At 40.0% G+C, this 17,889-nt stretch overlaps 1 protein-coding gene across 2 annotated transcripts in view; it reads right to left on the minus strand.

Moving 5' to 3' along the window:
- dnah6 (dynein, axonemal, heavy chain 6) overlaps positions 1-17,459 on the minus strand; it is a 408,231-nt gene extending 390,772 nt beyond the window's left edge. For both annotated transcript variants that reach the window (XM_072258211.1, XM_072258210.1), the window contains exons 1-3: positions 17,396-17,459; positions 11,042-11,290; positions 258-443 (exon numbers count right to left, since the gene is read on the minus strand). In XM_072258211.1, coding sequence (XP_072114312.1) covers positions 258-443; positions 11,042-11,284 — 429 coding nt within the window. In that variant the 5' untranslated portion in view covers positions 11,285-11,290; positions 17,396-17,459. The remainder of the gene's footprint in view (positions 1-257; positions 444-11,041; positions 11,291-17,395) is intronic.
- Between the last annotated feature and the right edge of the window lie 430 nt (positions 17,460-17,889).

A 17,889-nucleotide genomic window follows, 5' to 3' on the forward strand; every position in this document is an offset into this window, starting at 1 on the left:
AAGCTTTGCAAAGTTGGTAAGTGTGAAATGTAGATTTTATTTTTCCAAAGGTATGGCCCAAAATTGGAAGGGGTTGTAATATATGTGTGATCTTAAGCAGCAGTGGGAGAAAAATCATATAACTGCCTTTCCGCTTTATAAGAGAAGGTCATTTGTATACTTATTAATGGAGATATTAAGGCAAAGTACATGAAAAGGAACTTAAATGACAATTAAAAATAGAATGAAAGTGTATACTTGTACAAATTTGATCAAACCTGTTTCTTTGGCACGTCAGGTTGGAGTTCTGGCAGCCGTTGGAAAGGTTTGACTGAATCGATGGTAGGTAGTGAACCTTTTGTTAGAGCACTTGGTGGTTGCCATCCTTCTTTTATTACCTGCTCTCTGTTTTTTGCATAGATGTATTCTGGTTGACTGCGATCTTGAAAGTTCTTCAATATAGGCTGCAATTACACAATAGTTGTGTTAGAATAATTTTCTTTAATATAAGTTCATTTGCACAGATTTAATAATGAAACAGTGACATTACATAGTAGCCACTGAGATCAATAGCTTCAATCATACAGTATATATCAATGGACGAATACCATTTGTTTAACTGCCAAAATTCTGTTCTTATTTCTACCAAGCAACATGTTAATAATTAGCCATTTTAATCTTGTTCCCATTCCACAATTGATATGTCTCTTCTCAGTCTGCTCCACTGCTAGGATGAGGCCAAGGACAAATGCCAAGTCAGAATAAAATGCCGCTGGCGAACAATGCGACCAAGGGCAATATCCTCCAGACAGTTCACAAAAATACTTTTATTTCTCTCAAATGTGGTTCTACTACTGTTGGAGTCTGTGATCTACTGTTCAGCATCTGTGATCTATAGTCCCTATAAAAAGTACTGAACCCGCCTCAGGAAGTTTTCTTGTTTTATACTTTTATAGCATTGAATCATAGTGGATTTAATTTGTCTTTTTTGACATTGATCAACAGAAGAATACTGTGGTGTCAAAGTGAAAGCAGGTCTCTACAAAGGGATCTAAATTAATTGCAAATACAAAACACAAAATAATTAATTGCATAAGTATTTACCCCCTTTAATATGACACACCAAATCATCACTGGTGCAGCTAATTGGTTTTAGAAGTCACATACATTATTTAGTTAAATGGAGATCACCTGTGTGCAGTCAGGGTGTTTCAATTGATTGTAGTAAAAATACACCTGTATGTGGAAAGTCTAACTGCTGGTGAATCAGTATTTTGCAAAAACTACATCATGAAGACAAAAGAACACTCCAATTGACTCTGTGAAAAGGTTATTGAAAAGCACAAGTCAGGAGATGGATACAAGAAAATTTACAAGTCACTGAATATCCCCTGGAGTATAGTTAAGTCAACCATCAAGAAATGGAAAGAATAGGGCACAGCTAGAAATCTGCCTATAGCAGGCTGTCCTTAAAAACTGAGTGACTGTGCAAGAAGGGAACTAGTGACAGAGGCCACTAAGAGACCTATGACAACTCTGCATCTTCAGTGGCTGAGATGGGAGAGAATGTACATACAATAACTGTTACCCAGGTGCTTCACTAATTGCTGCTTTATGGGAGAATGGCAAAGAAAAAGCCCACTGTTGGGAAAAAAAAACACATGAAATCTTGGCTAGAATTGGCCAGAAGGCATGTGGGAGACTCTGAAGTCAGCTGGAAGAAGGTGTTATGGTCTGATGAAACCAAAATTGAGCTTTTTGGCCATCAGACAAAACCTGTACATCATCAAAAACACACCATCCCTACTGTGAAGCATGGTGGTGGCTGTATCAGGCAGTGGGGATGCTTCACTGCAGCAGGCCCTGGAAAGCTTGTGAAGGTAGAGGGTAAAATGAATGCAGCAAAATACAGGGAAATCCTGCAGGAAAACCTTGATGCAGTCTGTAAGAGAACTGTGACTTGGGAGAAGATTTGTATTCCAGCAAGATAATGACCCCAGGCATAAAGCCAATGCTACACAGGAATGCTTTAAAAACAACCAAGTTAATGTCCTGGAGTGGCCAAGTCAGAGTCTAGACTTCAATCCAATTGAGAATTTGTAGCTGGACTTGAAAAGGGCTGTTCATTCACAATCTCTATGCAATCTGACAGAGCTTGAGCAGTTTTGTAAAGAAGAGTGGGGAAAAGTTGTGTACAGACTCAACGCTATAATTGCTGCCAAAGGTGGTTCTACTAAATACTGACTTGAAGGGATGAGTAATTACACAATTAATGATTTTGTTTTAATAATTGTAATAAATTTAGATGAATTTGTAGAAATTTGTTTTCACTTTGACACAAGAATATTTTATGTTGATCAGTGTCAAAAAAGCCAGATTAAATCCACTGTATTCAATAAAACATGAAAACTTCCAAGGGGGTGAATACTTTGTACAGAGATTGTATATTTTGGTAGTGTGTTTCTGGGCTGATTGAGCAATCTGGTGTTTTGTTTTCTCAGAGTTCTGTGAGGCTTAGAGTGAAGCATGAGGCCTCGAGGCCAAGCAGCCTGGAAATGAGGTGCAAGCCCATGATTGTCTCCATTTCTCACTGATTAAAGCACAGAGGAAAATTGAAATAATTGAGGTAAGCGCAGAAGACAAGTGAGTTCAGTGCTGTCTACCAGCCTCTCGCTCACTACTCCCAGAGGAAGGTGTCTGCGTATGATGGTCTCTCTCGTTCACTCGCTGCTCCTGAAGGAAGGTCCCTGCAAATGAATGAACACTCTCTCCTTCTGTGCTGTCAGAGAATGGCACCACAGCATAACTTAATCAATGTGGTCTGTGGATTGTACTCTGTAATTCATGTTATGATGTGTTTCTGTTTTCTGGTCACTCCTTTTTCTTTTGTTACTATTTCAGGCAATTTTTGAATCGGGGCAGTCTGCAAAATAATGAACGTTGAACTGAATAGGCCTGGACTCTCTACTTTCCTGCTTTATACTGTGTTTTTCGCTGCTTTTTTTTTGTTGCTGTTTGTGTGATTTTTTTTGGCGCACGGGGGAGGCAGTTTATACTTTTCTTTGCACATCTTTCATGGTCTTTCTTTGCTTCGTGACTGTGGAGAAGAAGAATCTCGGCTGTATGCTGCATACATACTTTGACAATAAATGCACTTTGAATAGCACTTCATATTCTGTCTACAATTCAAGGTCAAGAGTATCAAGTTCTCCAACTTCAGGTAAATTGCATCATCTATGTTCCTTTTCTCTCCCCTCCTATTCTATCCGTTTCTTCTGGCTTTCACCACAGCTTTCATAACCCTGTTACTTTCCTTCCACCACCTATTCAACCACCCACAATCTCCTGCCACAGGTTCCCATCCTCCACCGTTCTCACCTCCATCATTTGAATGCATGCTATATCTTTCCCTCCTGTCAGATTCAATAATCTCCAACTCTTTGTCACCTCTACTATCACCTCCTAGCTTCTGTTGCTTATTCCCACTTTCCCTTTCTCCATAGCTCTTACTCCACCCCTTCCATCCACCTTTTATTCTGGCTATTTCCCCTTAATATTTCAGAGCAAATAAAGGGTTAATGTTAACTGTCCATTTCCTTCCACAGATGCTGCCTGGCCTAGCAACTTCATACAACACCCTTTTTTTTTTGTTCCAGTTTGTAGAAACTGCAGTTGCTTGTGTTTCCAATGTATTAATTATAATTCCTTTACAACAAGAATCTGGATTTCTGCTCTATCACTGATCTTACATTTACAATATTCACTGCTTGTTTATAAACAATGCAATTTAATGAAATTAACTTTTCAAGATTAATGTGACATTTGCACTGCTTGGAAAACCATTTTGTAATGTTAGGCGTTTCCATGTGTTATTACTTCAAGATTTTTAATTGCTATAGAAAATTGGAATGAAGGATGGTCATTTGGGTCTGTTTTGCTCCTCAGTACAATCAATTGTCCTTTGCCCTATTGAAAATTTTCCGTTATTGCCCCATATCCCAGTATGTTTTTTTGTGTCTGTGTATCTAACTTAAATACAGTATATTCAATGACTTTATCTTCACTCTTCTGTAGCAGAGAATTCCATAGGTACATAACCTTCTGAGTGAAGAACTCTTTTTTTCATCTTAGTCCTAAATGTTTTGCCTTGTAATCTGAGATTGTGGCCTCCTCATTCTATAACACCCAGCCACAGGAAACCTCTTTCCCAATCCAGTCTATTTACAGATTTGTGCATATTTCAATGAGATCTTCTTTCATCTTTCTAAACACTAGTGAATCTCCTAGAAGGGCTAAAAGGATGCATTAAATCACTTTGGCAGAGAATATCACAGAGAATCCAAAGATATTTTAAGTATATTTAGAGGAAAAAGTGTAAGAGGGAGAGAATTGGGCTCCTCAAAGACCAAAGTGGAGATCTTTAAGTGGAACCACCGGAAATGGGCAAGGTCCTCAAAGATTATTTCTCTTCTATTTTTGCCACAGAGAAAGACACGAAGACTTCAGATATTGAGATAGTTAATGGGGGAAACTTGGGGATAGTCAGCATTAAAGCAGCAAAAGTACTGATTGTCTTAGAATATACGAAAGTAGGTAAATCTCCAAGGCCTAATCAGGTTTATTCAGAACACTGTGGAAAGCTAGAGAAGAAATGGAAGGAGGTCTGCTGAGATATATGCATCCCTGTTAGCAATAGGTGAAGTACCAGAAGACCGGAAAATGGCTAATTTTGTGCCTTTATTTAAGAAATGCTGCAAAGAAAAATTTGAGATCTTTAAACCTAACTTTGCTGGTAGGCAAATTATATAGGAGATTTTGAGGGAAAAGATCCATAAGCATTTGGAACGACAGGTTGATTAGGGACAGTCAGCACAGCTTTGTCCATAAGAGATCATGTCTCATGAATTTAATTGAGTCTTTTGAAGAAGTAATCGAGAATTGCTGAGGGCAAGGTGGTAGATGTAGTCTATATGGACTTCAGTAAGGCCTTCGATAAGTTTCCATATGGTTCTCTGCTTTGGAACATTAGATCAAATGGGATCCAGGAAGACCTAGGAAGCAGAGAATGATGATGGAAGGTTGTTTTTCAGACTGAAGGCCCATGACTGGCAGTGATCCTCAGGTCTCGGTGTTAGACAATTTCTATTTGTCATCTATATCAATGATTTGGATGAGAATGTACAGGTGTGATTAGTAAGTTTGCAGTTGACACTCAAATAGAATATAGAACATTATAGCACAATACAGGTCCTTTGGCCCTTGATGTCGTGCCAAACTTTCAACCTATTCCAAGATCAACCTAAACCTTCTTGGCCCTTTATTTTTCATGTGTTTATCTAAGAGTTTCTTAAATGCCCTTAGTGTACCTGACTCTGCCATCACCCTTGGCCACATGTTCCAAGCACTCACCCATCCATTATAATAAAACTTACCTCTGACATCCTCCCTATACTTCCTCCAATCACCATAAAATTATTTCCCCTCATATTAGACCTTTCCACTTTGTGGAAAAAGTCTTTGGCCATCAACTCTATCTATGCTTCTCATCGTTTTGTACACCTCTATCAAGTCACCTCTTATCCTTCTTCAGAGAGAAAATATCCAGCTCATTCAACCATGTCCTCCTAAGATATGCTCTCTAATCCAGGTAGCATACTGCTTAATCTTCTCTGCACACTTCCTAAAGCTTCCACATCCTTCCTATAATGAGGTTACCAGAGCTGAACACGTGTAGTCTAACTAGGGTTTTATAAGAACTCAACGTTACTTCATGGCTCTTGAATTCAACCTCTGACTAATGAAGGCCAATGCACAAAACACCACCTTAACAATCCTGTTAACTTTGACGGCAATTTTGGGGGATCTATGGATGATGGCCCCAAGATCCCTCTGTTCCTCCACACTGTTAAGAATCCTGCCATTACTCCTGCATTCGGCCTTCAAATTCAACCTTCCAAAGTGAATCACTTCAAACTTTTCTGGGTTCAACTCCATCTGCCACTTCTCAGCCCAACTCTGCATCCTGTCAATGTCCTTTTGTAATCTATAACAACCTCTACACTATCCACAACTCTTGTTCTTCAAGTATGTGTAGAATCCCTTGTGTGGGCATATGGCCAAGTGGTTATGGCGTTTGACTAGCGATCTGGAGGTCGTGAGTTCAAGCCCCAGTCGAGGTAGCCTGTTGTGTCCTTGAGCAAGGCACTTAATCACAGTGCTTTGTGCCGACAATGGTGCCAAGCTGTATGGGTCCTAATGCCCTTCCCTTGGACAACAACGGTGTTGTGGAGAGGGGAGACTTGCAGCATAGGCAACTGCTAGTCTTCCATACAACCTTGCCCAGGCCTGTGCCCTGGAGAGTGAAGACCTTCCAGGCACAGATCCATGGTCTTGCAAGACTAACGGATGCCTTTAAGAATTCCTTGGAGCTTTTCTTAATCTTACTCATCAAGGTCCCTTCCCACGTCTCCTTCTAGCTTTCTCAAGGCCATTCTTCAGCTCCTTCCTGGTTTGTAACCCTTGTCTAAACTTTAAGCATCTTTCTTCCTCTTGACTAGATGTTCCACATCTTGTCAACCATAGTTCCTTCAACCTATGATCCTTTCCCTGCCTCAATGGCACAGACTTATCCAGAACCTCATGCAAGTGCGACATTTCTGTTGTGTATTTCTTTGAGTAGATCTGTTTCCAATTTATGCTCTCAAGTTCATGCCTAATAGCATCATAATTCCCCTCCCCTCTATTAAATACTTTCCTATACCATCTGCAAACGTATCAACATCATTGATAGACATGGTAAAAAGAGTTTTTTCCATGTTGATCTTCATCACTCACGGCACTAAAAATAGAAGTTGACATGTTATGTTGTAGTTGTACAGGATGTAAGTGAGGCTGCATTAAGGAATACTGTGATCAGTTTCATTCTTCTATTAGAAAGGTGCCATTAGGCTAGAGAGAGTGCAGAGGAGATTTGTGAGGATGTTGCCAGGCTCAAGGAACTGATTTATGGAGAGAGGATGAACAATTTGAGACTGTTTTCATGAAAGCAAACGAGGGTGATTTTATAGAGGTGTATACAATTATGAGGTGCATAGTCTGAGTGAATGTGCACAATTTTTTTCCCAGAGCTGGAGAGAATCATGAATAGGAGATGTAGATCTAAGATGAGAAGGGGGAGATATTAGAGGAATGCAAATAGCAACATTGTCACCAAGAATGGCCAGTATATGGAATGAACTGTCAGAGGAAGTGGTTACAGCAAATATATTAACAACATTTAAAAGATATTAGGATAGGTGTATTGATAGGAAAAGTTTAGAGAGATATGGGCCAAATGTGGACATATGTAAATGTATAGTTTACATGTAAGTCTTAGTCAGCATTGATCATTTTGGCCAAAGGTCTTGTTTCTATGCTATACAACACTATAACTTTAATGACCATCTTAAAATGACTATTGTTCCATTCTAGGAGTCTGGTAAATCTTCATCTGTTCAATGACAAATATTCCTCTTTAGGTAAGAAGATCAAATACTCTGCACAATACTCCAAATATGGTCTTGTCAAAGCCATATATCATTCTTGGAAGACATCCTTGCATCTATATTCAAAACCTCTTGCAATGAAAGCCAATAAACCATACTTGCTTGACCTCCATATTTATATTCAGTAACTAGTGCATATGGATACCCAAATCCCTCTATACAGAAGATTTTCCAGTCTATCATTGTTTAAATAATACTCTACATTTCTATTTTCCTATTTAAGTGGATAACTTCACATTATACCGTGTTAGGGATTGTAAGACATGAGGCATCCTTTGGAAATTATGTGGATAGCAGGCATTAAAACAAATGAGAGCCAGTCTCTAAAACAAAACTGTTCAAATGTAAACTACAAAAGTAATCACTTGTAAAATTAAAATGACAGTTTTGTATGTAAATAGTAATGTTTGCAGAGCACAGGCTATTGACCAACAGCAAGAGGCTGCTCAAGAGATATGATTTTCAAACTGACATGATCATGAGACAGTTACATATGCATTTGCCAGATGTATATTAGTTGCCCTACATTAAACAAGCATCAGACTAAGTTATCTTGCATCAGTATGACTGAGATCAAGGAAGTTCCAGGCCAGGCATATTTTGTCACTTACCATATCAAACATGGTCATGGGCATATGCTCTGTACATCATTACTTTGGATACTTGTGTACCCAGGAACACAACAACAAAGACAAAACTATTGTAAATTAATTTTAACTTTGGTAAGATGAAGACAACCACCTGAGATTTACAGTACAAAGAACATGATACTCTTTCAATGACGAAAAACCTGAAAAGTAGATTTGAGGCCCATATATATTGTTTATTAAAATATGACGAACAGATATAGGAAATAATCAAACAATTCCAATGGAATATCATCCTATAAACCTTTAGAATTAGACTACAAGTACAAGTCATGCAATCAATACACAGAACGCTGTTTTGGCTGTACTAGGATTAGAGTGCACAGTACTGGTCATCAAATTCTATGGAGTATACCTAAAGCATACTTGGACTCCAAAAGGTTAAATTAATAGTTTGCATAAACCAAAATGATATGCCCTAGAATTAGATACTTAAGGTGTGATATGACAGAAGTTTTCAAGATATTAAGAGAGACTGATAGGGTAGATGGAAGCAAATCTACTTTTGCTGGTTCAGGAGTCCAATACTGGGACCAGAAATTAATGTTAATTATCCTGAAATGTTGACTCCCTTTCTGCCTCCACTGATGTCACCTGGCCTGCTAAACAATTTTCATGTGTTTTTAGTTTAAATTTCTAGAATCCACACTACTTTGTTTTGAAGTTAGGACATAACATGTGGCAACTGATATTCAAATTCACTTAAAATCCATTTTAACATAGGTAAGATGAGGGCAGCCATTTGAGATTTGTTTCTTAAGGAATGTCTTAGTCACACTGTAAATACAAAGAAAGATTATAATTAAAAGAAGCCAAAAAGATTCATCAAACTGTTTCCTTGCTGAAGGACAAATACTCCCAAGAGTTTAGAAACATGACAGGTCATCTCAATTGAACTGCAAGAAAATTGCTCACTATGAGTTAATAAATAAAGATTATTCTCATGGCTGGAAAGAACAGAGCAAAGTCACAGAAAAAGGAATTGAATATTTAGGACTGACTTAAAGGGGAAATTTCTTTATTTGAAGGGTTGTGAATTTGTACAATTCATTATTTTGAAGAATTATAAACAGACATTCCACCCTGCAGAAACTCATTTCAGGGAGGTAGCACCATCAATTCACGGGAGACTCCAGGAACTTCCACGAGAGGTGGGATGTCTGCAATAGAGTAGCTCCTTAGTAAATAGCCAGCTAGTTTAAATAACGTTAGCTATGCTAATGAACGAATGACACCCATTAAACTCACCTGAACATGTCTTTTACAGTCTTAACCCACCATGAGCAATAGGAAAGTCACTGTTGGAAATACTGCCGCGAGCAACACTGTCATTATTTTTGAACCCTATTAGGCATGGGTACACTTTAGTGTAGTCTGGGGTGAAGTACGTTTTATATATTTTTTTTGGAACACTCTGCCATGGCACACTCTCTCGCTCTCTCTCTCTCGCGTACTCGCACACTGTCTCACACTCTCTTGCGCGCGCTCTCTCTCTCTCTCGTTTGCTCTCAAAAAATTCGATTTATGAGATATGCAGGAGGCTTCCAGAACTTCCAAGAGAGTTGGAATGTCTGCATAAAAGTTCACAACCATTTAAGTAAAGGAATTCTTCTGATCTTAAAAACTTTTTCACACAGAGGGTTGTGGTTCTGTGGAATGCTCTGCCTCAGAAGGCAGTGGAGGCCAATTCTCTGGATTCTTTCAAAAAAGAGTTAGATAGAGCTCTTAACGATAGCAGAGTGAAAGGATATGGGGAGAAGGCAGTAAAAGAGTACTGATTGTGGATGATCAGCCATGATCACAGTGAATGGTGGTGCTGGCTCAAAGGTCTGAATGGCCTACTCCTGCACCTATTGTCTATTGATCTCAGTCCTGAATATTTAATTCTTTATTCTCTGACTATAATTCTGAGTTCTGATATCCCCAGCTATAGAAATAATCTTCCCAAATGGCCTATTTATGTTTTAATTGGTTTTGATGAAATTGTCCTTCATTCTTCTGTACTCAAGAAAATATAGGCCCCGTCTGCTCTGCTCTCTCTCTCTTCCTAAGATAGATCGAGCAACCAGGGCTGGATCATATGTTGAATCAGCCTCTTATCTGATTATCAGTAGGCCAGGCCACATCAATGATGTTGGCTGATTACCTCATCACATTCTCTTTATAATACTTAAAACATAGAACAGTACAGCACAGGAACAGGCCTTTTGCCGCGCAATATTAGCACCAACAATTTTGTCAATCTAATCCCATCTTCCTGCACAATGGTTCACATCCATCTACTCCCTGCCAGTTCATGCGCTAGTATAAATGCCTCTTAAATATTTCTGTCATATCTGCTTGTACCAATTATTATGGTGTCAACTTATATGCACCTGCCAGCTCAATGTATAAGACTTGCATCACAGATCTCCTTTAAAGTTTATCCTTCTCATCTTAAGACCTTTAGTATTTGACATTTCCACCCTGGGATAAAGGTTCTGACTTGCTATTCTATCTATACTTCTCATGAGGTAATGTACTTCTATCAGATTGCCCCTCAGCTTCCATAAATTATCCTCGTTTGTCCAACCTCTCCTTATAGCTAATATACTCCAATTCAGGCAGCATCCTGGAGAACATCTTCTGCACCCTCTGCAAAGTCTCGACATCCTTCAAATAATATTATGGTCAGAATAGTGCACAATACTCCAAATATGGCCTAATCAAAGCTTCTTACTGCTGCAACATGTTACAGCATGTTTAAAATTATGTAGGTAAATCTTAAAAATAATTTAGATTTACATCAATGCTGTCATGTAATATGAATTAATTTACATCTAAGTAATAGCTTTTGCATTCATGAAACATACATAGTATATTCACACCTACCAATGGTTGCAATTTGACAGGCTGCTCTCTTGCAATTCTTTTTTCCTGTGCCTTTGTCTTCTGGCTAAACTTCAAAGCAAGAGGATTTGGACTCATCTGTTTAGGTGCTGTTGATATTAATCTTTTTTGTAGCTGCGAAGGATCAATATCCGTATTGGGAGCAGTAAATTCATCCCCAAATCTTCTTCTTTTTCTTTTGAGATTTTGTGATAAACATGCAGGTGTATTTGGAATATTTAACATTCTGAACTGTGAAAATAAGTTTGAAGTATTGCAAGCAGTATCACAAAATTGTAAGGTTACTATGCTTCATTTCCTTTGTCAATGAAAATAAAAAGATTTTTTCAAAAGAGGTTTTGATTAAAATACACTAAATATTTTAATTTGTATTCAACATAATTAGGAATTTGATTTTCTCACACAGGTAACATCTTCTCTTGGAAGCAGAAACAGGCAGATGTAAAGCAATAAAACAACCACTGCATTTGTAATAGGTTCACATTGTGTACACATTAAAATTACAGTAATAAATTTAAGAAAACTAAAATACAACTGTAATGGATGTTTCCCAGCATGGCAATAACCTCCTGGATCTATTGTCATGATCATTTGATATGTGTAATTAGAAGTGGCAGATATTTTCAAATTGTTTTAATGGGTATTTGAATTTAAGGACTCCACTGTTGTTTGACAAGAATCAAAACACTTCCCAATGAAAAGGAAGCAATGTGTGGTTTATGGAATCATTGAAGTTCAGACCACCAAAAGTCAATAAAGACAATGATTACATATATCAAGATGCTCTTTATCGATTACAGCTCAGCATTTAATGCTATCATCCCCTCAAAACTAATCATTAAATTTCAAGACCTGGGCCTCAATACCCCCTTGTGCAGTTGTTGTATCCTGGATTTCCTCACTTGCAGACCCCAGTCAGTTCAGGTTGGCAAAAGCATCTCCTCCACAATCTCCATCAGCACAGGAACACCACAGGGATGTGCGCTTAGCCCCCTGCTCTACTCGCTCTACACTTAGACTGTGTGGCTAAGTACAGCTCCAACACTATATACAAGTTTGCTGATGACAGCACTTGCGGACCATATCAAAGGTGGTGATGAATCAGTATACTGCAGGGAGATAGAAAATTTGACTGAGTGATGTAATAGCAACAACCTCTCCCTCAATGTGAATAAGACCAAGGAATTGATTGTAGACTTCAGGAGAGGAAAACCAGAGGTCTATGAGCCAGTACTCTTTCGAGGATCAGAGCTGGAGAGGGTCAGTAACTTTAAATGCCTGGATGTCATTATCTCAGAGGACTTGTCCTGGACCCATCATATAAATATAATCACAAAGGAAGCGTGACAGTGCCTCTACTTCCTCGGGAGTCTATGGAGATTCGGTATGTCATCAAAAACCTTAGCAAGCTTCTGTATATGTTTGGTGGAAAGTGTGTTGACTGGCTGCATCATGGCCTGGTATGGGAACATCAATGTCTTTGAGTGGAAAATCCTACAAGGGATAGTGGATTTGGCCTGGTACATCACAGGTAAAGCCATCCCAATCATTGAGCACATCGGCATGAAACATTGCCATAGAAAAGCAGCATCCATTATCAAAGACCCTCACCACCCAGGCCATGTTCTTTTCTCATGCTGCCATCAGGTAGAAGGTACAAGTGCCTCAGGACTCGCACCACCAGTTTCAAGACCAGTTACTACCCATCAACCACCAGGCTCCTGAACAAAAGGGGATAACTACACTCATTCTATTTCTGGTGTTCCCACAACTGATGGTCTTACTTTAAGGGCTCTTTATCTTGTCATTTCATGGCCTTTCATTCCATGTTATTTCATACTCGTTATTTATTGATATTTACTTATATTTGCATTTGCACAGTTTGTTGTTCATTGATCCTGTTTACAGTTACTGTTCTATAGATTTGCTAAGCATGCCCACAGGAAAAAGAATCTCAGAATTGTATGTGGTGGCATGTATGTACTCTGATAATACATTTTACTTTAAACTTCTGAAGTTTGATTAGATCAGATTTTTAGTTTTCTATGATGAACATTTCAGTTCTATTGAATGAAAAAAGTTTTAGAAAAATATGAGGAAATTTCAAACTGCCAACAGCAAGATAGGAAATAGCATGAATATTTTCAAGACTGTACTGGATGAGGAAAACCATTACAATCCATAGCAGCAATAATGGGAACAGTGGGATATCCCATTCAATCCTATCCACACTACCACCTATTCAGTCATTAATTTATACTTGCTAATCTTTGCTAGTTTACGGATAAGCAATGCCTCAGGACTTAAAACCCTCATTCCTATTTTCAAATCACCCTTTCTCTTTCACTGCCTTAAAACTACAATCCTCAAATATATCTACACTCTTCCAATTCTAGTCCCTTGGTCATTACCCATCCTAATGATTCCACAATTGGTGGTCATTACAATGCCATTTCTTAACAAAACTTCCATATTGAATGCAAGGTGTTGCCTTTGAGAGGATGCAGTTGTACATTGCAGGAGCTTGGAAAATCCGCAGCTATACATTAGCTTAGATAATTAACTACTTCTCTATGTGACTGAGATCATTAGCTGCTTACGTTAGGCACCCCTGCCTACTGATTTTCAGTCATGGCAGGGTACTTTTTCCTCATTGATAGTGTAATAAAGCATGGTCCGTATGATGATGACTATGCTCAGCTAAAACTCAAAAGAATTATACCTCAGCATGATACTGTTGTTTGGTAATTTCATCCTGGTTATTATTATTTCCATCTGTGTGTTTTCTTTAGTATTGTAGACTTTATATCACACATTATAGGTCAACAATAATGGAAATATGCATATGGAAATACAAAATCCAGAAGGGAAAATGCTTTGATTCAATTAAGCCAGAATTAAAGAATCTGACCCATTAACTTTTCTCCCAAACTTTGCTCTTTATATTTGTGGCACATTTTAACACTCTTTAAGATTCTTCTAGAGGGCAAAATCTTTTTTTGTGACTTTTTCATGTGTACAGGACATATATGGTGCAGGTAAGCAGAATTTGGTAGGAACATTGCTTTTACAAAAAAGTGGAAGGGATTCTAAAAGAAGAGAATTAAAACTATAGTGACTGGCAGTAACAAAGAAAAACAAACAAATATACCTCCACCACCCCCCCCCCCCCACCAAGAAGGCCTCAAATCTCTCCATTTCTTTCAGTAGCACATGGTCTAGAGCATAGGTTAAAACAGATGTCATGATATGAAAGTTTATGTTCTTAGTGAAGAAAATAATAGAAAGGAAATCATTCAATGGAAGACTAAGATTAGGAATGGCCTGGTTCATTGTGAATTGTAATCTCAGGAATTAAGTTTTGGGAGCAGAGAATAATTTCATCATTTCAGAGAATAGCTGCATCAACAATTAATTATAGAAAATTTATATTTATCTTATCTGCAGACTAGTCAATGAGTTTGATAAGAGGTAGGTTTAAGTTAGAAAGGACATAATTTGTCACTCAGTCTGTGACAGTGTGGAAGGTAACAGTTTAATGCTGGTGAAAAAGTTTATATTTGACCTCTGTAAGATTGAGGTCAGTTGGTCAGATGAAAATAGCATCACCCTTTTTGGCAAGTTTAACAAGACGCACAGTCAATATTTCAGAAACAGCTTCTTCCTCTCCACCATCAGATCTCTGAATGAACAATGAGTCCATGAAGACTCCCTCAATATCTTTTCCCTCTCTTTTTGCACTACTTATTTATTTATATATATCTACTGTAATTTATAGTTTTATTACTATGTTTTTGCAATGTACTGTTGCCACAAAACAACAAATTTTACGACATATGCTGGTGACATTAAACCTGATTCTGATTCTAATAATCTGAAGGACCCCTGGAATCTCAGAGGAATTTAGGGCTGATGGAGATCATAGAGATAAAGGGGGAGAAAAGGAGTTGTTGGAAAAGGATGAGAGGTTTAACAATCAGCTGCTGTTTAAAGAAGCAGCATTTAAGGCTTCGGCTCCTCCCCTTTCTTATTTTTACTACGGATGTCCAGTCCTATACACCTCCACCACCACCCCTCCACCAGGAAGGCCTCAAAGCTCTCAATTTCTTTCTGGATACCAGACCCAACCAGTTCCCCTCCACTGCCATTCTCCTCCGCCTAACAGAACTTGTCCTCACTCCAAATAATTTCTCCTTCAGCTCCTCCCACTTCCTTCAAACAAAAGGGGTAGCCATGGGCATTCACATGGATCCCAGCTATGCCTGCCTTATGTTGGCTACGTGGAACAATCTAGGTTCCAAGTCTACACTGGTGACCGTCCCGCACTTTTCCTACACTATATTGGCGACTACATTGGTGGTACTTCCTTCACCCATGCTGAACTTGTTGACTTCATTCACTTTGCCTTCAACTTCCACCCTGCCATCAAATTTACCTGGTCTGTTTCCAACACCTCCCTCCCCTATCTCGATTTCACTGTCTCTATCTCCGCATATCCACCGATGTCTATTATAAACCCACTGACTCTCACAGCTACCTGGACTATACCTTGTTCCACCCTGTTATTTGTAAAAATACCATCCCCTTTTTTCTCAATTCTTCTGTCTCTGCCGCATCTGCTCTCAGGATGAGGCTTTTCATTCTAGAACGAAGGAGATGTCCTTTTTCAAAGAAAGGGACTTCCCTTCCTCCACCATCAACGCTGCCCTCAGCCACATCTCTTCCAATTTACGTTCATCTGCTCTTACCCCATCCTCCCGCCATCCTACCGGGATAGGGTTCCTCTTGTCCTCACCTACCACCCCACCAGCCTCTGCATCCAGGGCATAATTCTCCGAAACTTACGCCACCTCCAACAGGATCCCACCACTAAACATCTCCCCCACCCCCACGCTTTCCGCAAGGATCACTCCCTAAACGGCTCCCTTGTCTATTCGTTCCTCCCCACTGATCTCCCTCCTGGTACTTATCCTTGCAAGTTGAACAAGTGCTACACCTGCCCCTACACCTCTTCCCTCACTACCATTTAGGGCCCTAAATAGTCCTTCCAGGTGAAGCGACACTTCACCTGTGAGTCTGTTGGGGTCATATACTGTGTCCGGTTCGTCCTCCTGTATATCAGTGAGACCCTGCGTAGATTGGGAGACTGTTTCAACGAACACCTACACTCCAACCGCCAGAAAAAGTGGGATCTTCTACTGGCCACCCATTTTAATTCCACTTCCCATTCCCATTCCAAAATGTCAATCCATGGCCTCCTCTGTGACGAGGTCACACTTAGGTTAGAGGAATAACACCTTATATTCCTTTTGGGTAGCCTCCAACCTGATGGCATGAACATTGTTTTCTCTAAATTCCGGTTATACGCTCCTCCCCGTTCTTCACCATTTGCCATCCGCTTTCCCCTCTCTCACCCGATCTCCCTGCCCACCCATCTCATCCCTCTGGGGGTCCTCCCCCATTTTCTTTCTTCCATGGCCTTCTGTCTCTTCACCAATCAACTTCCCAGCTCTTTACTTCATCCTTCCCCTTCCCGGTTTCACCTATCACATTGTGCTTCTTTCTTCCCTCCCCCCACCTTTTAAATCTACTCCTCAGTTTTTTTTCTCCAGTCTTGCCAAAGGGTTTCGGCTCGAAGGGTCGACTGTACTCTTTTCCTAGATGCTGCCTGGCTTGCTGAGTTCCTCCAGCAGGCGCAATTAAGGCCAAAAGGTACAAGGGTAGTGCTTGAACAGAGGCTAGTGCAAGTTAAAATATGCACAGCAAAATTTTGAAAGATGGCTGGGAATACTTTGAATATCAAATCTGTAAGTTTGAATACTTTGGATATCAAGTCTGTAAGTAAGAATGGCATACGATAGCATTAATGGAAGAGAATTTCAACAGGACAGGATATGGGTAAAACAAACGGGGGAGTCTCGCAATGATAGGAGATGTAAAGGTGTCCTTCATGATACCATAGGCACCTGCCCAGCAGTCATTTTTGGAGTCATACCCAAATAAACAGGCCATTAGGTCTACTGTGTGTCCATCCTAACCATGAACCACCCATCTATATTAATCCCATAATTTAGGCCTTGATCCGTAGTTCTTTTGGCGATTCAAATGCTTCCCTAATACTTCTTAAAGTGGACAGAATGTGGCCATACCGGAGCTGCTACCAGCCCCTGTTATCTGCGGACGGAAAGACCAGGCAGTAGCTAGCGAAAGGTCTCCCGGCGGGTGTGTTTTAGTGTCCCAGCCGGCGCTGGGACAGCGACAGTAGAATGAAGCAGCTAACCCCCGGACCACGTCAACCTCCTGCCTGTGCTGTTTACCCATGCTTGCTTGCCTTACCGAAGTCCGGCTCCCGGAGCCCACGACCGGCTCCCAATCCTTCCCGGCTCCGATTTGTTTTCTGTCGCTAGGCGACGGGGTAGACTGGCCGGCGCGCCGGCTCCCACAAAGCAGCGCGCCAGTGGGAGGCGGGGCCAGGGCCAGGGCCGGGGCAGAGAGCGGCGTGTGCGAGGGACTTTTGTCAGGTGGGTTAGAGTCTGGGCGCCGTCAACTCTGTCTCGGTGGCGAGTCGGATAGCGGACGATGGGAGTCTGAAATAAGTTACCATCCATTTTAGTCGGATATGGGGGCGAATTTATTCTCTGGGGATGCAGAGTCTTTGGCACTATTTTGCCGCATAAGATTGTGGAGACTCCGTCTTAATAGAGGTGCACAAAATTATTAGTCGCAGGAATGGGATGTGCAGCGCAGTTAAGAAGCAAAGGACAGTGATTTTAACTTCAGTGGTATCGAGTACAGAGGGGAGATGAGAAAAATATTTTCGCCCAGAGGAT

The sequence above is a fragment of the Mobula birostris genome, chromosome 5, assembly GCF_030028105.1.
Source record: "Mobula birostris isolate sMobBir1 chromosome 5, sMobBir1.hap1, whole genome shotgun sequence".
Taxonomy (NCBI): domain Eukaryota; kingdom Metazoa; phylum Chordata; class Chondrichthyes; order Myliobatiformes; family Myliobatidae; genus Mobula; species Mobula birostris.